Below are 23150 nucleotides of genomic sequence, written 5' to 3'. Positions count from 1 at the left end.
TCCCCCTTCTTCTCCATTCCCTCCCTCCTATTTCTTCAAACAACACTACTGTAACCTTCGTGAACCTACCATCACAGTCATTTAATCTGACTAATTTCAGTTTATTCATATGTAAAATGTGGTCTCTCTGCACAGAATGCAGTATTTGATGTCTTCTTGCCTGGGCATTTTTCTTGGACTCACAACAGTAGTGAAAACTTGCATCTCCTGGAGAAACTCTTGATAGAAGATTCAATACAACTGTAATCTAAATGGTCTTTCATTATCATAAAATTAACCCACTGAAATCATTATTAACTCCTTGAATACTGTAGTTATAAAGATTTATAACCAGTGCCTACTCCAATAAATATTTCTTTAAAATTTTTGAGTCCTAACTTATGATTACACCTGTGATAGGAAAGAAATGTAAGACACTAATTGTCAATAGTAAACATGTAGATATGCATAGTGCATTATTACTGCACTAATCATGAGTAATGATTAAATATGCTGCACAGAATTTTAACATTAATCAGTCTGATAACTGTAACAAGCAAATCAATACCTTTCAAAGCAAAGCTCCTATTCACCAAATATGTTTGCAAATAGTGTGATTACTTGTTACTGCATATTTCCGGAAATTACTTCAGAGGGCAAAGCATATAGGCATTTGTGACTTCTTACTAAAAAAAATAAAATAACCAACGCACATTCATTACAATCCTAAGGATAATTACAGTCTTGCTAGAATGTGACTAGTATCTAAAGTTTTGTCTTTTTTTCTCTTCTGTTTCTATCAGTCAGTGAATTAATTTGTTTACAAATATGAACATCAATAGTCTATTTCTGAGAAAGGCATCTGTTTTTCAATTACATCCCATGAAAGTCTCTGGTACCATGAAATGTATGAGGTGCCTTATTCTCTCTGCAATACCAAGCTATGTGAAAGGATTATCTTTTTTCATGCAAAAATCTAATTTAATTTACTTGGCTCAATTCATTATAAGTGATGTGAGTTACTGAACTCCAACATTAACCATAAGCTGTAGTGTATGTTTTGAAAACTCACATGTCTGAAATGCAGTTTTACTTATTCAGGGGTACACTTCAAACAAGAACAGAATTTTATTATTTTCCTTCAAACACCAAGTTCTAACTTGTGCCTATGAGGTACAAGTATGGCAAGTTGCCTGCACACCAATTGCCCTGCAAAATCATAAGCTGAATGTACAGCAACTCAACAGAACACAAGTGTCTATTTTGCATGTGCAGTTATCTATGGGTAAAGATGTATGCAAAAAAAAAGTCACACAGATGAGAGGCTGTGTGGTCTGAACATCCTCACTGTCAACATTATGGCTCCAAACCCACATAACTTTCCCATCACAGAGCAATTATGAAGGGTACTACAGATTTTTCCACTATGCAACAAGGCTTCTTTAATTCAAATGTTACCTTCACTGAGACTCGCTGGATTAAGCATGAAGATGGAAATCATGCTAGGTCATTCTTGACTGTCACAACCACAAGGTGAGGTAGGCTGACTAAGGAGGTTTCAAAGCCAGGAAGCCTAAGGGAATCACTCATCCAGTGTACTCCTAAGGCAGCACTGTCCACAAGTCTCTTGTGAACCTGGACTTTAATGCAATGCTTCTCTCAAGGGAGTTAGATGTGGAAACATCATGTGTTCTCAACTGTGGGTGAGTCCCATCCCCCAAAACAATGTAGTGCAATTTGCAGCCTCTACGTGCAGTTGCAATACTTGGTATTTGGGGCCAGCAAAAGGAATTCAATTTTCCTTCTCTCCAGTATTCAGAGAACTTAACATAGTAACTAAGGCTTCATTTGCCTGCAGCTGTTTCAGAGACAGAAAGGAAAAAGAAAAAAAGAAACACAAACCCATGAGTTTACACAAGTTAAATCCTGAAGGACCATTTCAAAAGGGAAGCAGAATGCATTTTTAACAGACCCTAAATAGTCTCTTTCATGCATGCTCAGTTAATACTGAACCAAGATATTCTTAAAATTTCAAGCAGGGAAACCTGCTCTGGTTACCTTGGTGATAAACTATAGACAAAAATTGCACATAATTGTTGCTGATGTCACTGCTCCCAATTGTTTCCAAGGTTACAGAGTACCTCAAGTAATTGTGATGTTTCATTTCTAGACTATATTGGAAGCCAATTTTCTGTTCTCAGTAAATTGTTTAGTGCTGCAAGTAATCTATCTAAACCTTATCTAATAAGGCATCAGCAGGCTCTCAGCAACCTCTGGTAATGATGTAGATTTATATATTGAAAATGTAGCTACCTAGTTCTTTACTGAGCAATTTGACTCCTAGATTATCTCAATTATTTTTATCCTAAGAATCTATTTCCATAACAAAGTATATTAATAAATCATATAAAAATACCTGAACACTAAATGTCTTACTGTGAAGCAATATTACATGTGAATTATCTACCTGGAAGGAAGCTGTTCTCTTGGCTGAATGGTGGAAAATTGGCTGTTAACTATTTATAACTGACTGATTTTCCCACCATCTTCAAACTCATTTCAAATGCAGAGCACAAGTGTTTTGCTGCACTAAAAAAATTCAGCCATGCTCCAGTGCAACTTCCAGTTTATCATGCACTGTAGCATCAATCTCCTTAAAAATCAGTAACTATTACGTGTAAGGATTACTCTGCTACCCTCACAGTATTACTGCCTCAGGACAACTACAGACAATGTTGTTAACTACTATAGTTCTGTCAAGAAACGGGGAGCAGTTTTGAAAACACACTAAAACCAAATTATTTTTAGTCTACAATAATAAAAGCAAGATTTTATAGCTCAGCTCTATTATCTAAATCTAACTAAGCCACATTTCAAATCCTCACTTCTGAAGGAGACAACAGTTGTCCAGATGTCCATCTACCACCTCTCCTCCTGCTGGATGTGCCTTTCCTCACTTGACTGCTCTCAGACTGCAAGGCTTGACCTTGTCAGCATGAAATTTTCCACTAGAGCAAAACAAAATGGCACTTACTGTATCTTAGCAGTCTGATATACTTATGCAATGGATTTTGAAAAGTAATAATTTACTTTAGAAACTGGTTGACTAAAACAGTTTATGTGCATTTAATGCATGAAATTAACTACATATGGAGTCACTAAAAATATCTGTCAGGCATCTCAGCTTCTACCTAATGTTCAGGAAGGGTTAGAGTGCAGCTCAGAGAATAAAACAGAGTATCAGAGGTGATTCTTTTTTTGTTTGCTCAGAAAATGGCTGAGAGCTGAGCATGTTTGTTTTCATGATTATTCATTTGAGTTCCTCATCATTACAGCTGCATACATTTTAGCTCTTCTGTGTGTAATTCCCATAAATGTCCTAGCAACAAATATACTGGCAGCAATGTTTGCTGAAACAGTCTGTTTTAAATAAGCACTGAAGAATATACATATAAAACAATACCCTTCTATTTGTAATTGCATGTATTCACTAGAAAGCCAGTTGGAGAAGAGACTCTTAACGAATCAAAAACCAGCAACATACTACACAGGCAAAGTCCTCCTTAACAGCTGAAACAGTAAATGCTTACCACAGACTATTCAACAAGACACAGAGCATGAATTACTTGCTGAAATTAGGCTATGAACACATCTGAACAAAGAATGCATCTGCAAAATCAAATTCTATCTGTACATAACTTATGAAAAGGAATAGAAAGACAAAATCAAAGAGAAACACGTATTTAGCTGTATATAAGTTATGGGATAACTGAATAGCTAAGGAAAGAGAGGAGGGTAATTGCACCAAGATGATATGGATTTTAGGGCTGATTCTCTACTGTCTTATGTGGTGTAGAAAAATATTATAAATATTTTACCGCTTTCTCCCATATATTAAAATGTCATAAGGTAATGGGGAACAGACCCCATTTTGCTGTGACATGGCTGCTAACTGCATATACTTCAATTTTTAGATCTACTGCAAGACTTAAAATACTAGTTATCCATACATCTTTGGTATGGTCTTAGACACAAACAGCGCTCTGCCTTTAAGACACAGAGTATGTAATGAAGGTAACACTACTACCAGCCACTCAGTTCAACCCTGGCACAAATCTATTTAAGTCTGATATTTAGACCCTAGGATGCATTTGACTTTTACCAGTTCATGTACCTGTTAAAAATTAATTAGTAATTAATAACTCCTCTACATCTTTATAAGGGCAGAGCCCCTGCCCAGGCTTTGTCAGATTATACAAACAAAATGCCAGGACATTCATCCATCACGAGCTGTATACCCCAGGGGTCAGTACTGTGTCCAGTCCCATTCAACATCTTCATTAATGATCTGGATGATGGAGCAGAGTGAACCCTCAGCAAGTTTGCTCTTGTTCCAACCAGAGAGAAGCAGCTGATACACCAAAGGGTTGTGCAGCCATCCAGAAAATAGGAACCTCAACAGGCTGGAGAAGTGGCCTGACAGGAACCTCAGGAAGTTCAGCAGTGGGAAGTGCAAAGTCCTGAACCAGTATATGCTGGGAGCTGACCAGCTGGAAAGCAACTTTGCACAGAAGGACCTGGGGGTCCTCCTGGTCAACACCAAGTTGAATATGAGGCAGCAGTGTGCCCTTGCAGCCAGAAGGCAAATGGTATCCTGGGCTGCATTAGGAGGGGTGTTGCCAGCAGGTTGAGGAAGGTGATCCTTCCCAGCTACTCAGCGCTGGTGAGGCCACACCTGGAGTACTGTGTCCAGTAGTGGGCAAGAGAGATACCAGAGAGATACAAAGCTACTGGAGACAGTCCAGTGAAGGATCACTAAGATTGATTAAGGGAATGGAACACCTCTCACATGAGAAAAGGCTGAGACAGGTGGGACTGTTTAGCACAGAAAATAGAAAACTCAGGATGGATATTATCAATATATATAAATATATGAAGGGAGACTGTAAAGAAAACTCAGCCAGGCTCTTTTCAGTGGTGCCCAGCAACCAGGCAAGAGGCAATGGGCACACACTGAAACACAGAAGGTTCCACCTGAACATAAGGAAATACTTTTTCACTGTGATGCTGACTGACACAGGTTGCCCAGCAAGGCTGTGCAGTTTCCATCATTGGAGATACTAGAAAACTGTATGGACGTGGTCCTGTGCAGTCTGCTACATGTGACCCAGGTTGAGCAGAAGGGTTGGAGAAGATGCCCTTCACAGGTCCCTTCCAACCTCAGCCATTCTGTGATTCTTGGAAGAAGATATAGCCAAGCACACACACTTACTCATATTTTCAAAAACACATCAGTGGTTCACTTTCTGTGAAATCAGTGATCCTGAACTCTTTGGAAAAAACAAACACAGAATGGAGATTAAAAGAATTTTAACAAAAATAAAACACAGAAGTACTTCTTGGAAATTCCACTACCTAACTAACAACATATTTAAGGACCTAAATAATTTTGAACATCTAGTCATATTTGACTTGTTCAAGATTACATGAGGAATCTGTAACTTGCTGAAGAACTAGTAGTGGCTCTCCCAATCCTCTGCTGCAGGTTTGTATTTTTTGTCCACCTACAGATAGACTCTATCCTTTAATGTTTTTGCTATTCATATACCAACTAATGTGATCCTGAGGACCTTGTATTTCTGCTTATTAGATATTTCCACAGTACTCTTTGATGTAACGTGTCTCCTTACATTTTTAGTATTTGGGATTTTCTATAAAAATACAATCACAAAGTAATGAAAGTCTAATGTATCAGACAATAAAATAACATGTAAAAGTCAAATTATTCCTCATACAAATATACATAGCTTTTATCATTATCGTAATGCCCTACCTATGACCATAGACAGAGTCTGGTCTTTTGAAGTAGCTTAGTCACATTACTGTAACTGCATTGCACATTCCTATTAAGCAATGTACAATACCATGCTCTAAAACTTGCAGAGCTGCTGTCAATTTATTTGCTGCTGTCATATTATTAATCATAAGACCATATTAAGCATGTTCCTTTAATTACTTTAAACACTACATTTTGAATATCTACAATTCTATAAATTCTTTTGGCTTTTGTTTCACAAAAGCAATCAACTCTAAGCTTTACTGTCCTACTTTTATTTCTTGACTGCTCCAAGCAACAGCAGTAAAAGTTTATACTACATGATATATGAGTATCATGTCAGTACCAATGCAGATGGCAAAATTACAAAAAGGTTGGTAAAGCCAGCTGTAGTATGAAAGGATACATTACAAAATGTTAATATTTAAATGCTACCTCCAAAAAATAATGTCCCCATAACAGTTCTTATCTGTTCAGATGGGTGAAACTACATGTAGTACACCAAGTGCTCCCACACTGCATACAACAAAGGAAGGTGAAGGTGCAAATATTTTAGGGCTCTACCTCATGTGACTAGCCCACAGTCACACTATCTATTGAAGTGAAACAGGTCTATTCTCTCTCTTGACATGATCATACCTTAAAAATTAAAATAACTGAGTACTCTTAAAGAACTTCTTCAAAGATAATTACTAACATTAAAGATAAAGTGTATGTTTGCACAGAAAGCACAAAGAAAATTATACTGCCTATCTGTAAACTACCAGGAAGCTGAAGTTGTGACGGGATAGAAGGTGGAGACACCAGGTTTGGTTCTGCTAGAGTCAGGTCAGCTCCTGAAGCAATCAAGCATCACTAAATTCAAACTAATAAGCACTCTCAAGAGCTTTAGGTCTCAACACACAACACAGGTGAAGAACTAAACCACTCAGTGAGTACTGTACAAGCTTAACTCCATCCCATTCCTGGCTATTTAACATGAATTAATGAAGCATAAGAATTTTTAATGAAATTTCATTTAATTCTCAGTTTTTGTGGGTTAGAAAATTAAATAACCATTTCTTATTGCCAATCAGTTCTAAAACAGGTGCCTTCTACTGCTTTCAGAAGAGCAACACCTGACTGATACAGACATGAGAGGAGAATTTGGTTTGGTTTCTGTTAGTGTCAGCTGTTGGTGTAACCTAGAAAATTGCTCTTAATTTACTACCTCCCTGTAAACAGGACTGTAAAGAGAGAGATCCCGAAACACAGGATTTTTGCAACATAATCTGAATTTCTCATTTTACACTGGTATACACACCCACCCTTTCCAGACTACAATGTACAATCTTTATCTCCCCCTTTGCCACAGTACTTTTCACAGCCATTACTATTCTTTTCAAAATTTCAAATCACTGCTACCTTAAGAGATAGTACTGATATGATGTAACATTTCTCAAAAGATAACATGGTTTGAGGAATTTATGGATCTATTTTACTTTAAAAATCTTAGGTGTAATGGTATTTGAGAATCTTTTACTTTGTAATATTTTGCCAAAACAGACACACACCTAGGTAATGGCAGCAGATGGAAGAGGTTAAAAGTATCAACTCCCAAATTACCAACTTTGTTAGGCCACCTTCCTGTCATAATTTAGACCCTTCTGTTGGAGGTTTGAAAATATATTCTAGACAGATGACATGTTAACAGAATCATTTCATGGTTCAGTGTCTTCGCAGTATGATTTATCTCTATCTCTAGGCACTGGAGATCCCTTTTCAGGAGATTTATGAGATAGATCCAAGAATTCATTTTGATGAGGGAGAATGTGTGCATCATTGCAAAACAGAACAGAACATTAACATTTGTTCTAAGATAACGCTTCCTTCTCATTAGCAGTTTTAAGAATAAGTCTCATGCATGTGGCATCACAGCTGTTTCCAAGACACTGCACATTTATACAATAAAATGTTCATGAATGAGGTTTTTAAAATTCGCATTAGTCCATGTACTTGTATCCCCTTCTCTTCCAAATCTACATACTGCTTACAGAAATAAGGTCCAGAAGACCAGTGTCTAATGAAACATCTAACTTAAAATTTAACTGGCATTTTCTTCTTTACTCCACTTTTGCTGCAGACACCACATTTTCCGTAGGACAAGAAAAGTGGTTAACCACTGGAAGATGCTTAAGCATCTGGCCCACGGCTCAGGTCATATTATCAAAAGCCTGAAGTTAATACTTACACACGTTAAAAACCACAATGTTTTCAAAAGTACTCAGGATCCAGCACCTCCTGCTGTGAAACACTGATCAGGTTTTCAGGCGAGTGCAAGCACAATGGGATCACCTATGTTCCATACCTGACGTGAATTCTGAAGGTTCACCTGCCCTCTGAAAATCAGCTATTTTGTTGAGATAAATTCAACCTCTAATCACATTTTATGTTGCTCAACTCAATTAAAGGAAGCCTTTTTACTGTTCTGTTCAAACAGACTACTGGTAGCTGCAAGACAGAATTCTAGATGTGAGAAATAGTATAAGTGTGTCTGACTCAGGACAAGGATCAACAATGTCAGATCACCAGTGCATGTTTGTCACTCACTTCACACTGCAGGCAGCTTGTAGTTACAGTTTAAAACACACTGAAAATGGAGGACAGGGAGCAACACATCTGTTTGCAGTCTTTCAACTAATGCTATTTATCTAACAGAAGCATTTTTGGGCCTTTCACTAGAATCTTCACAATAAAATCCTTACCCTGAACAAGACAGGGAAAGAAAACTGCAAATGAGAAAGGATAGGTCATGTTCTTTATTTAGAATGGCACAGCAATCAGACAAGACAGTTGTTGCTCACCTTAAGGAGATGAAGGAGACAGAGAGGCAGAAAGACATGATTGAGGCCTTTTTATCTACAATGTCCTGTTAAGAACTACTGTCAAACAAAACACTTAACCCTTTCAGCGGACAGGAGACAAAAGCATTTGAGTCTTTTTCCAGCAATTCTGAAAGGAGAGAGATGTGAAAACTATAAAATAGTTACAAAAATACTAGGAACCTCAGAGCACTAATGGAGAATGCAAAAATCAAACATCTTAGTGCCATCAGAACTTATGATATTATCAACTTCTGCCTTACAGACCAGGTCTAGTCTTATTTGACAGCTCACAAGGCTGTCACTATAAGTTCTGTCATTTCTACATAAATACTAGCCTGCACGGGGAAGTATGACTGGGAAAACCATAATTTAAACAGTCTTCCAATTAGATATATACCTAGGATGGGACAAAGAGGATGATCGTGGCAACTGGAAAGTTTTATTGTGAGATATGTTGTTTTCTGTTAATGTCCTCCAAAGAGGGGAATGTAAAATATTTCAGATCGAAATTACAAAGATAGATCTGGATTTAAATGGGCATAAGGGGTCTCTTCTGCCAGTAAAACAATATGACCCAAACATCTTGGGGTCCTATGGTGTATCCACAGACACGTTCCTTTGCAGACCTCTGAGCTATCCAACCCGGAGCTTAGACCATCCCTGGTTCAAGTTACATAATTCAGACATAAATCGGTGTTAGTTGGAGGTGTTAAGTTTAACAGAAAACTTAAGTTTGGGAATAAAGTTTTCATTTCTCCAGAGAGTTTCCCAGGAACTGAAATTTTGACTATTCATTACTAAATATTTAATTTTCTAAAGCAGTGTCACTGACCCTTCCCTTCCGTGCTTATAACTGCTCTGTAGAAAGTATAGAGAAGTGTAATTTCTTACCTACTGGAAGAACATTTAGGTTTTGTAACTAGTACCATCTGAATTTAATAACTTAATTGCTCCATGTTTAGAGAACACAACGAGTGTAAGAGGTTTGGCTACTGTTAGCCTTTCCCATTTTTCTGCTTAAATTAGCACATGAAAACAGTAAAAGCCTAATCCTTGACTTGTGTAGAACTCAAGAAGACATCTCCAAAGATCTTGGGGGTATGTAACTGCTGTGACTGTTAGTACGTAATCGTTCATTCAATGGTTGATTCAAATCCTATAAAGTCAAAGTAAAGACTCACTGATTTCAATTATATTCATTTAAGACTACGGCCTAGCTCCACAGCTCACAAAGCTGAAACTCAATGAAAAGGCTAATAACACAGTTACTGGATGTCTCTAGCAAAAAGACAATGACTAAACTGACATAGAAATTTAACTATTCCCTACCTGAGAATAGAATAATTCTGGGGAAACACACACACACAAATATCTGTATCTAGCTTCGGCAATTTCAACATTACTAATGTACATTTTTAAGTACGTTCGTGAGAACAGATTATTCAGTGCTTGTTAACAAAACTTGAAAACTACTGCAAAGATTTCTGCTAATGTAAAGAAATCAGCAGCACACAAAATAGACCAGTCTAGCACACAGAAGGCAGTATAGATAGAAAGATATGGATCAACTGTAGTCGAGAATGTAAGGGAACAAGGAAATAATTCCTGATAACTCTATGCCTGAGTGATATCTAAGTGTCATTTACCGTGAATAGCAATTTTACTTCTTCTTCTCCAAACTAAAGTCAAATGAGCCTAATCAACAAAATTATCCTGGGTGAACACATACAGAAATCAGATATATGTAGTAAATCAATAGCCCATTACATTTATTGCTCATTATTCACAGTAGCTTTTTACACTTCCAGATAAAATGGAGCTTGACTGCAGGGTACCACAGTGACACCATAACTGTACAACACATTTAGGTGTCATTTGGTATTAGTGCACTTAGTACCTTTAACAATAGCTGAAACCTGATTTTCCAGTTTCACACCAAACCACAAGAAACAACAACTGAAAGAGGAGCTGTTATCAACAAGTTAGATTATGTATGCCTATGTCAGAAACTAGAATATGGGTACATACAAAAGGCTGGAGTTATAAAAGGCTATATTGCTGCCTGACCCAGGTGTTGACCTTCCAGAATCAGAAGTGTGTACCTTAGTATTCAGCTCCATTGTATTCCAATATTAACGTGGCTCAAATGGCAAATTACACTTATGAGATAATTTTGGAAATGGCTAACCTCCTGATAGTGGTCATTTTCCAGGTGAAAGCAAAACCTAGCTGAACAAGTTCTTTCTCACTGTATTCCTCAGGAGCAGCAAGCTCCAGACTTCACTTAAGAGCAGTGCTGTCGCCATTCATGAACTGAGGGCAGTCAGCTGAGTGAGCCCTTCCTCCATCTCACCAGATGTACAGAATTACATCTTGATTTAAACAACGCATGGAGCAGAGCCCACTGTAGGGGAATCTTGGGCGGGCAGCCTCCTACAGAAAGCAGGAGGCAGCAGGAACTAGTGGTTACCGCTCCTCAGCTGACACAAGAATTTGAGCTGCCTTTCATTCACTCCACCCTAACCTAAGCTGCTTGATTGCAGGGGTCAGCAGAGCAATTTTAAGACATGAAGATCCCTGTGCACAGCACAAATGCCTCTGGAGGTGTGACAATTGCTAGTCTCAGTTAAGAAACTTGAATGTCCAGAGTCTCAGTGAGCCAAAAGCTAGGGCTGAGAGCTTTGGCTCAAATGCTCAATGGATGCAGAAAAAGTCTTGGGCAAGAAACTGAGAAGTAATAATGAAAAAAAAACAAACCAAACCAAAACACCCCAGAAGTGTTCCTTTTCTTTTGATTAGATCTTACAATGACATTAAGTCATGTGGAGAGGGGAAATAAGGATTGACTAGAACTTTCCTCTTCTCATAGGGCAGCTAAGGGTTACCAAATAAAGCTAGCAAGCAGCATGCAAAAGGACAGACTTCTTCCAGTAAAATATAGCTACCCTAGAGGCTTCTTCACTACTAGATGTTATAGTAGGTGTGAACTTGTATTGGATAAATTCAGAGATGATACTCAAGGATACTAACTACCTAAAGGATGACAAAATGGCTTCATATTTGCACTTATAACTTCAGACACAGATATTATCATGAAAGCTGAAAGTGTGAAGCTGACAGATCCCTGAACTCAGAGGATTTTGCATTGCACAATCTCAGAAGGCGAGCTGCAATGCTTCTATACCTTGCTGCTTGAGCACTCAACAGCCAGTGCTTGGAAGAACCACTTTCAACCTGAGAAGAGCCTCAATGCTCATGTTGAAAATGCTGTTAAAAATGTGCACATTTCAGCACAGATATTAGGAACTGCACTAAGATTATGTCTAAACTGTCAAACTGCTACAGGAGGGGAAAGCACCTTTTGCTCCTATCACTCTGAATTGACTTCAAACAGGTACCAGGAGAGAAGCTCCAGCTCCTATACCCCAATTCAGCACTCAGTCCACTTTATCTAATATGAATGCACAGTTACCAGCAGCAGGGTTATAGCTTATAAAATGCAAAGCAGAAGGAAATCCCTTCACTTAAAAATTGCTACCATTCTATTTAGTAAATGTACCCATTATTTAATTCATCAGATAGATACTTCACATTTGTTTTGCTAAGTCGTAAAGAGATGCAACAGCAAACAGGGAAATAGCCTCTACATGCCCTATTCTATGTATCTTCCTATTGCTTGCTGTTACTTTCGGTATGACTTCTGCCCTTTTAAACTGTTTTGAGTGTTGATAAAATGTACAGATATTGCTTTAGTAATCTGAAGCATCCCTTGCTGCCTTAATTGCCAGGACCTGTTTTACACTTGTGCGAAGTTAAGAAGATGAACCACTGCTTCAGTATGAGTAATTTTGGAAAGAGTGCTGGCAGTTCATGTCTGAGCTGGGTAGAAGCAGATAACTATATGACGCAGATCCCAGCACAACTGCATCTGCATATAAATAGACTTAATCAGAAATGCAAATTGCAATCAGAAGAAATTGTAAAAGCCTGTGATAACCGTGCAGATAACAAAAGGTCAAACACTTGTATTGCTGAAGGTTTCAAATTGTTATCAGTCAGCGGCAAGTCTTTCTTTATGAGCAAAATGTGGAAAAGACAAGTATATGCCAGTCTAATCAATGACAGGCACATTCTTTCTATATTTTGCCTGTTATTACAACTGTTCTGTTATTAAACTCTATTTTACACTGTCAGTCTAATCTTAACTTATTCGGGAAGACTAAACGAAATGAAAACAAAATGAAACCAAAAATAGACAGCATGAAATAATACAGCCAATTTACATGACTATATATAGAGGGAATTTCTATCCCTTTTTCACATCCAAGTATGACAAACCAAATTTTCACATTTCAACATCCTTGGGTAAATGAAAAAATAAATTACGACTACACTTTGCTGAAACTGCCAGACTGCTCCATAGCATTGTCAAATTTGTGTGGTTTTCTTCTACAGTAAAACAAATCTAAGACTCTAGAAGAACACTTTAAAATGTTATTCAGTAGCTACAAATGTTGTCTTCTTCCTTTTTTGAAACAAGATTTTTCATCAACAGTAGCTAAGAAAAGTACTTTTGAAGGGAAGCACCTTGATATTATATGATTTTATATTCTAAGAGAAGAATAAGATAAATACCTAAATCTTTATCATTTCAAGGCATTCTAAATATAAATTATTGTAGAAGTCAGACTGAAAAAAAGAAAGTCTTCAACATTACAGCTTTTTGCTGTCTTTTCCTATGACAGATTCTTCGGGTTTGAAGCAGAAACGTTTACCAAATATTTCTTTCTCCTTTGACTAGATTGCCTTTGAACAATCTAGTGAGTGAAGAGAGCCATCTAGTGCCATACCTTGGAATTTTAAAAAGGGTTTTCACCGGATGCATGTCAAATAAAGGAGGGTCTCCATCCCCCAGTTCAATAGCTGTTATTCCCAAGGACCATACGTCACATCGAGCATCATATGAGTAGTCATACTGTTGCTCACAAGCAATGACCTATCAGAAAAAAAGCAGAGAAAACAACGTTTTAACCTAATGTACAATTCACACCATCCTAGTGTGACATGAAAGTACTTTATGAGTCATGTCTAAAATCCTATGTGGTTTTCAAATCCATATCTCTGCCTGTATATCCCAGTTAGGAAAAACACCACAAAGATGTAACAGTAAATTAGAACTTCTCTTAGGTTTGTCTTCTTTAAAAGCAATCTCCCTCTTTTTAAAAATACATTAGGCTCCATGGGATGCTTCAAATATCTATACAAAGAACATCACTCTATTAAGTTTTATATTTGAAAGTACTTCTTTCAGAAACCTATTACAATAGCAGAGAGCCCTACTGATGTTATTCTTATTAACTTCTATGACTATTCATGAGGATAGATTGATTTGCACAGCTGTTTCTTAGATAAGAATATTCCATCAGTCATTTCTGCCTTTTTTGGTTGTTGTTGTTTGTGTCTACTAGATTTGAGTAGTTTTGTTGTTTGTTTGTGTTTTTTTTAAATAATCTGAATTAACATACCATGTACCTTATCTGAGAAAAAGTGAAGTTAGCAGGAATCTCTCTCCTTGGGTATCACAACTGTTTTACATCACAAACTTCATGCACACTTCCAGCTAACCCACTGTTTGCATTCTAATCATAAGCGAAATATTCATACAAGCTGAAAACAATTCTGAATCTAAATGTGAGATTCAAACTAAAATTTAAATTTAGCCCTTATCCTTGCAAAGGGACAATACAAAAATCACAGCTTCACTGCCTTTTATTCTGTCATGACTTGGAATCCTGTCTCAAATTTGTCTTCCCAAATCTCATCAATTAGACCAACCGTTTTGAAAATCTGTCAGATCCCCACATATTGCTAGTATTGCCTTCCATGATTTTTCTTATAGTTTGAAGTATTGTTACTAATTTGTACTTAAGATAAACAGAACTTCTGACAGCATGTCCAAGGGTGGCTATATCTATAGTCTAGAAGAGATTTTTTTTTTAACCTCTGAATTCTTGTGTTGGGACTTCAATCTGGGACAATGCTTTGCAGAGATACCAACATGCAAAACAGCACCCCAGGTATCTCCTGGCAGAGAGTCACTCTCAGCCTGCTGTAAGAAAACCTTTGCTGGAGAAGCTTCTGATTCCAGCTTAACATCTTGGTTACTCTCTCCATAAACTGCATCTAACAGAGGTGTTCCTGCCTCTGGTAAGGATTCTATCCAACAGGTCTGTAGGACCGGTCCATCTCTTACTCTGGGTCTCATGACCCCATCACACAATGCTCATCATTTATTTTATCAAAAATCAGGGGTGTTCAACATACTAGTTAAACTAACACCAAAATTGTTTTGGTGTTTTTTTGACAGTAAAGTTGGACATTAGTTAATTCCTTTGCTATATACTAATAGTTCAGTTATTTTCCTAGAGCAAATCAGTCCAGAAAAATTAAGACCTTTCCTAAATTTTCTATCAATGTTTTGACAAGTGTTGAGATCTCTCTCTTCCTCCTCAATTATCCCAGGTTAGTATGCCAAGGAAATTTCTTTTCATACCCTACTGGTACTGGTATTTCCCCTTTACTGCTGTAATGTCAAAGAATCTTCTGATAGACCAGTGTTTCTCAACGATTGTCTGAAGAACGCTGGTGAACTGTAAGACCTGATAAAATGGTCAGCAAAATGTCTGCAAACAATCTGAGAAAAACAGACACACATTCCCTTATACATCAACTATCAAATAAATAGAATGGGGAAAAATTAACGTAAGGACTGCAAAAGAGGATTCAGGGTTTTTTTTTCTTCAACTTGAAGAGGAAGGGTTTTGTTAGCTAATGCAGTGTTTTTCAAAGTTGTCACATGAAGATCATTTTCCCATCTCCTTTCTCTTCAACAGAATGTCTTAAGTGAAAGCTCTGAAATATTTTTTAGTTCTTCAAAGAGTACATTATAGCCTTGATCTCATCACAGAGATCCCTCTATCTCCTGAAAAAGGTGAGTTTTACTGTGCAGTAGATAGATTCTACACAACTCATGCAGAGAGTATTTCAGAGGCCTATATGATAATTTAATTTCCTTATACCATGCTGTCCTGGTTTTGTCTGGGATAGAGTTAATTTTAGTAACTGGTACAGTGCTGTCTAGTGTGCGAATAATGTTGACAAAACACTGATATTTTAGCTATTGCTAAGTAGCACTTATCCTAAATTAAGGATTTTTTGGTTGCCAGGACAGCTGACTCAAACTAGCCAAAGGGATATTCTATACCATAAAACATTATGCTTGGTATATAAACTTTGGGGAAGTTGGCTGGGGGTGGATCACTGCTTGGGCATTGGTCAGCAGATGGTGAGCTATTGCATTGTGCATGACTTGTCTTTTTTTTGATTTTAATTCTCTCTCTCTTTTTTATTATATTCATTTTCATTACTATTATTATTATAATAGCTTATTTTTATTGTTATTCTCTTTTATTTTATGTAGTTATTAAATTGTTCTTATCTCAATATCCATGAGTTCTACTTTTTTTTTTTTTTGATTCTCCTCCCCACTGGGAGCACGGAGGAGTGAGCAAACAGCTGCATGTTGCTTCATTGCTGGCTGGTGTTAAACCACAACACATGCCTTAGACAGAAGGAAAGAAATAAAATTTGATGTAAAAACTTGTAAGAAATTCAGTGATCCATCAGAGATACTTCAATAATACATTCTGAAGAGGCCATACTTGGTATTGGCTACAGTTTTCTTCATTGCAGTTTTGCTCAGAGATTGAAAGAGAAGCTTGTATTTCCTGATTATTTTTGTTTCTTTATACAGTTTCCCAAATCATCTGTACACTCAAGGACACTTCCTCAAAAAAAAAAAAAAAAAAACAACCACCAAAAAAACACCCATGCAAGTCAGTTTCCAAGGCCATGACTCAGAAGTTGCAAGTAGCTTATCCATATGTGACTGATTAAATGCACTGTGCTCTCCTTCCTTTTTTAACACATGAAAAATATTTATCTGTTTGGTTAAAAAACTGCTAGAGCCCATCTCCTGGAAGTGACTAACACAGAAGCTGCCTGGTTCTCATTAGTGTGCTGAGTCCTTTGCAAATACTTGTATATTTGTTCTCAAACTTTAAGATGCAGAGGAATATATTTTCATTTTCAAGGGAAGGAAAAGAAGGACCTGCTTGAGGTCACACTGGACTTTGTCAGCAGTGCCACAAACGTAGCTATTCTCCCACATGCAAAGACACCACCACTTTCTCCTCTGTAAGCACATCACAGTTGCTTCTCACTACAGGCCAATGGCAAAACTTGCTATGTATCTCAGATTCAGAAAGTTTAACAAGTTTCACTAAAATAATATGAGCATCAGAGGGCTTTAAACTCGTAATGGATGGGGAAAAAAAAAGTATAATGTAACTGCTGTTTTGAAAAAGAAAGTCTTTGAGCTTTTCTCAGCTTCACAATGTATTACTTACCAAAGAGAAAGGAATGTATAACACATCTTTGTATGTCTTCTGCTACACAGCTAACCACTCCAGTAAATATAGTACATGGCAATAAAATGATGCTATGGCAAAATACTGGCACTCTAACCATGGGGAATTAAATACTCTCAGATTCTCCTCCATTCTAATATCAGATCCAGCAGTGATTCTTTCAGAAAAATATTCCCCTTAATCTGCATTCTCTTTGTTTACAAAAATTCAGACAGTGGACTATGCAACCCAGTATGCTCTAGACAGTTAGCTTGGCTACAGAGAGATCAGCTTCACAGAAAACATACAAAATTAACTGCTCTTCTGACACCATGTAAGCAGCACGTACGTGAATTTAATGATCACTTTGGTTTGAAACACGTTTCCAATTTCTGTGGGATTCATTATTAGAATCTTACCAATTTATGAGCCACTTAGAGAAACACAAATGCCACTAATTTTGATTTTTAAAGCATGAAACATATTTTATAGCTTTTTCCTTGATGAAAGGTGCACATCAGCAGTTAGCTTTATATGTTGGCTAGCAGAAAACACTCGACATTGAAATCTGAAGAAGAAAGAGTTCTCTCAGTCGTAGTTTAGAAGCTAAGTCCTTGGGAATGCCCCAGTCCTGTATTGCCTTGAAAACTATTGCAACTCCCTTCAGAGCAAAAATCTCTAAAAGCCCAATACAAAAAGGAAAAATGCCATTAGCTTGTCTTTTATTATGTGTCTGTCCCTATCAGGAACTCAGAGATACTTATTTTTTTGTAACATCTGTTCTTTCGGTCAGAGTTCTGGAGCTGAGTGTGCCTCTCAGCACTGCTGATGCCTGCTCTGCCCAGTGGGGCATGAAGACAGCGAGACCAGAAGAAATGATCTGAAACTGAAGAAAATGCTACTTCCTTTCTCTACCTTGTGCAAAGACATCATCACATCTGTACCTATTTTATATCCAGCAAAATTCTCCCTTGCTTGTAGAAGCAAAAAAGAGGAGGTAGTTTCCTTTGCTGTAAACACTACATTCATGCCAGTGCTTCAGGGAATGATGCAGTTAATCTCGAGATTTGCCAATAAACACCATGGAAATAAGCACCACGTCTTTAATTTCAGCATGGGCTGGTTATGTGTACACAATGGCCCGGGTTGCTAAGGAGACAGGTTGTCACCTTTAATATTAGTTGTAATTTCATCATGATTTCATGCCCAGCCACGCTGCCGTAGGATGGAAAGGAACTAAACACCACACAGAGAAACAGACAGCATGATGGCAGTTGTCAACACTAATTGTGCTGAGGGTCACACTGGGACAGGGTGAAGTGGGGGCGGAATTCACTGGACTGGCAAAGATGGCACATGAACAAATCAGTGACACTAACTGGAGGGAATTCAGAGAAACCAGTGAGTGATTAGGCATTCTGTGTGATACATTACTTCTCCAGAAATACAAATCTTCACAGAGACACACAAGATGATTCACATCCTGAGAAGAAGACTTTATATTCAAGGATGTAATTCTACTTGTTCTGAATTCAATGCAAAGGCTTGTTTGAACTTCAGCAAGCCCTTAAGTAGATCACAGGTGGATTTAAAAGAAGGAAAACAGGTAATACACAGAACTAGATGTTATTTGTACAGTAGGCATACTGACTTGTGAGCAGAGAGGAAGCTCTACATATGTTTAGCTGAAGCAAAATACATCAGACCCTTTTATGTTTACCCAGAATTATTAGAAGCAAAAGAACTTACTTTCATTTTGCCTCAGTATATACAGTGCACATATAAAGCATAGCTGCAAGCATACACAATACCAATAATAGCAACACAGATGTGCTACCTGGAGACAATTGTTACACAATTAGTGCTGGTGACCCACCTGCAGAAAGAAGTCTGGAGTTAAAAAGGTTGATGCTCCTGAAGAAAGGCAGTGCTGTAGTCAGCTGACGTAGCTAACTAAGCAGCTTATGAGGTGTGAGAGCACAGTGCTGAAAAGCACTGCGTATGTAAAATGAATGTGGCACAAAATTGTTACCCTTGCTGCAAGGAGAAAAAAGTTGCTAACTATGCAAGTCAAATTATATAAACCAGTTGAACTTCCGTGCTCCACCTGACACTATGTAACCCAACTTAATTTATCTACATAGGAAATATAATATTCAGTTCTAATTCCTATACACTGAAAAAGAAAAAAAAAGGTATTTCATGATAGCATTTAGCAGCACCAGGGATACTGAATTATCCAGATCAAAGTGATACCCGTCTATCTCTCCCTCACTTCCTCTTGCCCTCCCTCCTTTCCTACCTTCCCTCACGCATGCTCACATAATTAAAAAAAGAGCAAATTTGTGATTTAAATTGGTTCCATATTCCCCCACATCCCTTCACAAAGTTATGGCCATGTTATCAAGGTTACTGGAAAGGTTCCCTGGGGTTTCCTCCGGCTGCCACGTCCTTTTCAACCCACTCCTGCCATGCTAGCCCATGAGGAGGTCAGCTCTCCTGGAGGCAGAGGAGGAGGCGATGCATTCTGCCAGACTTTGCTCTACAGGGAGAGATCGCTGGGGCTGTCCTGCTGCGAGCTCTGCCTCTCTTATGTGTCATCTCCTTTAAAGAAACCTCTGTATTCCAGTTCAGTTTTCTGAATTCCACTGTTTTCCTTCTGGACTTTAAACATTTTTAGTGTAACTCCTTACTACTGCAGCTTGCTAAAACTTGGGTTTGAGAGGCACAGAAAATTAAGAAAGTGGGGAGAAAAAAGAAACAGAGGAGAAACTTCTATTTCTTTTATTTCTTTATTCAATTCCTACAGATATGTGTTCTCAAAAAGATAACTGTTTAAATCATGCCAATTGACTCTCAGCAGGTGGCATCTCAGAGTCACAGGCATTTTAATCATATGCAGCCATTTAGAGACCTAATTCTACTCCGCATTCTGCCACTGACCTGCTGTAAACCCTTGTCATTTACTTCTATGTCCCTCAGTACCTCCACACAGTTTGCCCTGTCTATTTAGAGCAATGGTTCCCACTCTTCCTTCACCACCTTCCTACATTCACACTGCAGTAGTTCCTCTCTGGTATGACTATACCTATTTACCACATGTACTACAGGACCGCACTCAAACCCAGTGCTGCATTTCAAGAGTACAGCTAATATTCCCTGATAATAATTTCTAACACACTGCAGTGTCCCATTACTTTAACCTCCCGAAAGCAGGGACATAATTTCAAAATGTATGCCAAGTAGGCAATTCCTTTACACCCCAGGCTTAATATACTATCATAAATATAGTAATGTTAAACAACAAGTAATTGTTCAAATCACAATGTAACAAAAATCTAGGTTATGAATGATTTAATGCTACCATTCTGTATCTTTACCTTTTATTTCTTGGATTTATTATTTTTACCCACTAGATGTTAGAGATTTTCAAGTATTTCACTATTAAGCAATCACGATGCCAGATAAACACAAATTCTGTAAAAGTAGAAGCAGTTTTCTCCATTTGCATCTGTTAACTTTCTTCCTAAGGACAACCAGTTATTTTTTGAAAATTGTTTTCAGTCTTATCTCATTTACTGTAATTCACAAGGAAAAAAAACCCCACAACTTTAGTAAAAGCTAATTCAGTAATCTATCTTATCATTAGCTGTAAGAGAATAGTTACTACATCTTCATGGAAGATGCTATAAGGAAATATTTTTAAAATTTCTTATTAGAGAAGGTACATAGTTCCTTAAATTTCTTTATCACAAAATACCAATACTGATTCATTGTGCAACTGTTTTTAAATGGCTTTCAAGAAGAAAAGTAAATGTATATACATTCTTGAAATCTATAAGCTATTTATACTACGCAGTGGATTCCTATAGTTCATAATAAATCAGCATTTACACAATTCCATGCTTAGCTGGCATTTAAAAGTGTCGTGAAAATGTGTATATCAGAAGAGCTAATTATAGCTAATAAGGAATTAAAGTGAAGAGACCTAGAGCTATTAACAGCATGCTGACCTTGAGTCCCCTGATGTAAGCAAAGGGCTGGCAAACAAGCTAGGTTGAAGTGTGATAAAATGAGAATATATTCAATAGTTTCAGGGGAATGTATCACTGTACTTGTTTGGAGTTAATTAAAAACATAAACCCAGATTAGCAATGGGTTTATCTTTTCTATGCTGCTTTTCTGCTTTTCCAACTCAGTATTCAACTACACAGGAAATGTATTTACTACTAAATGTATTTTTTGGTAAAATTTTCATGTCTCCAACAATACAGACATAAATAAGAGAAATCAGCCCTAACCTACCAAAAGGAAGGGGTTTTTTTTCTTTTTTTGGACCAAATTCTAAGGCCTGAATACAGCCAATACTGTAATGAATATTGACTTCAGTGGAAAAGGTGCTGTGAGTCTTTGCAAAATTTGAATTTTCCTTTATGTAATTTTCAACTACATTAATGCAAATTAATTTTTGGGATGCTTTTTTTACCAGTTTCGTTGATTTTTCTTTAGATTATGCAGAGACATGGCTTTGTACTGAAACAACGCAAATATTATTCATTGTTTCAGGATTAGACTTATTGCATACACACATGACCAAATTTAGAGTTTAAAAAAAATACAAAGGAGCATTGGAGAAAGAAAGACAATTTAAAGTAGTTGCCTATTGCTCTAACACTTCAGAAATTTGTTCTAATGCTCAGATAAGGTATGCCTTGATTCAGCAGGGGGAAGGAAACCTATCTGTTTTCTCCGGGGCAGTGTTACTGATCATTACTTCATCTTGGCAGGATGGTAAACATATATCCAAAATACAGATTTGAGACAGCTGTAAATCATACTGTGGCATATGAATTCCTTCTGAAATCAGTAGCAAAAGAGAACCAAGATTTTACCACTCATTAACTCATTATTACAGAATTCATATGATACCTTTACCAATTAGCCTTTCCTACTGTCATGTGTCATATTTCAACATATAATTATTTGAAGGATCAACTGTTTTAATTATCTTCCTTTTAAGACATAAGTATGCATGCACCATTGTCACTTTTTGGCAGTTATCAGTAAAATGTAAGAGCGTATTTCCTGTGGTTTTAAGGTACCTTCAGCATCTCTTCAGTTCTTTCTGACTTCAAGTATCTTCTATTTCTGTTCTTAAAACTAGATTTGGGCCAAAGAAAATATGTACAGATTCTAACTGAGCTTGTTTCAAGAGTCAAGTTTCCAGATAAATCATGATAATAAATTTGGGAAAAAGGAAAACTGTAATTCTATTTGAACTAAATTTTGTTCAGTTCTGCACTGGAGGTTGAAAACAAGACATGTTAAGGTTTAGAACTAGAGATGTAAAGGCAGTTCAGTTCAAAAGTTTCTAATCTGATTCCTCCTGCTAGCATTCAACACAATTTATTTCATCATAATAGAAGCAGATTTTAGGTAACTTAAGTGTGTGGCAACAGGCAGCTTTAAACATTCACCCTACTTAAACTATCCTGCCTTATTTATCTTTTTTTGGCATGCCTGTAATCATTGTTCCAGTTTCTGCATGTCTATGTTTGTAAGTGTGAGACAATCCTAATTAGGTTAAACAGCAATGATTGATTTTCAGGGAGTCTACTTTAAAGCTGCCCTCAAACCGACTCATCCTTGCCAAGTTTCTGTTTCTTCCACACAGCATAGTTTGTCCCTGTATTTTCATTTTTCAGCAAAATGTTTGTTAATCACATGGTCTGCTCACAACAAATGTTCAAGGACATATCTTTTTGATTTGTCCCATTGCTGCCAAACAAGCCTCAACAGTCATCATGACAAAAAAAAAGCTCTCTAAGATGTTTGAGTCACTCAAAACTGTTAAGCTGCTGCCAGTAAGAACACTGAGCTGATTGGAATCCTTTATGCCACCCTCAGTCACTGCTATTTTCCTATGAATTTTTGCTGTTGCAATTACCATGCCATATAATCCCTTTGATACATTCTGTAAACTTCATCTTAAAATACAATGGT

At 37.2% G+C, this 23150-nt stretch overlaps 1 protein-coding gene across 1 annotated transcript in view; it reads right to left on the bottom strand.

Moving 5' to 3' along the window:
• Positions 1 to 23150, bottom strand: part of MYO3B (myosin IIIB) — a 206031-nt gene that overhangs the window by 143679 nt on the left and 39202 nt on the right. Inside the window, exon 8 of the mRNA XM_032989705.2 lies at positions 13530 to 13675. Within this exon, the coding sequence (XP_032845596.2) occupies positions 13530 to 13675 (146 nt within the window). The remainder of the gene's footprint in view (positions 1 to 13529; positions 13676 to 23150) is intronic.

Source organism: Tyto alba, unplaced genomic scaffold, assembly GCF_018691265.1.
Source record: "Tyto alba isolate M040663 unplaced genomic scaffold, T.alba_DEE_v4.0 Super-Scaffold_7, whole genome shotgun sequence".
NCBI classification, from domain to species: domain Eukaryota; kingdom Metazoa; phylum Chordata; class Aves; order Strigiformes; family Tytonidae; genus Tyto; species Tyto alba.
The sequence above is the reverse complement of the archived record's forward strand: the minus strand, read 5'-3'. Positions and strand labels throughout refer to the sequence as shown.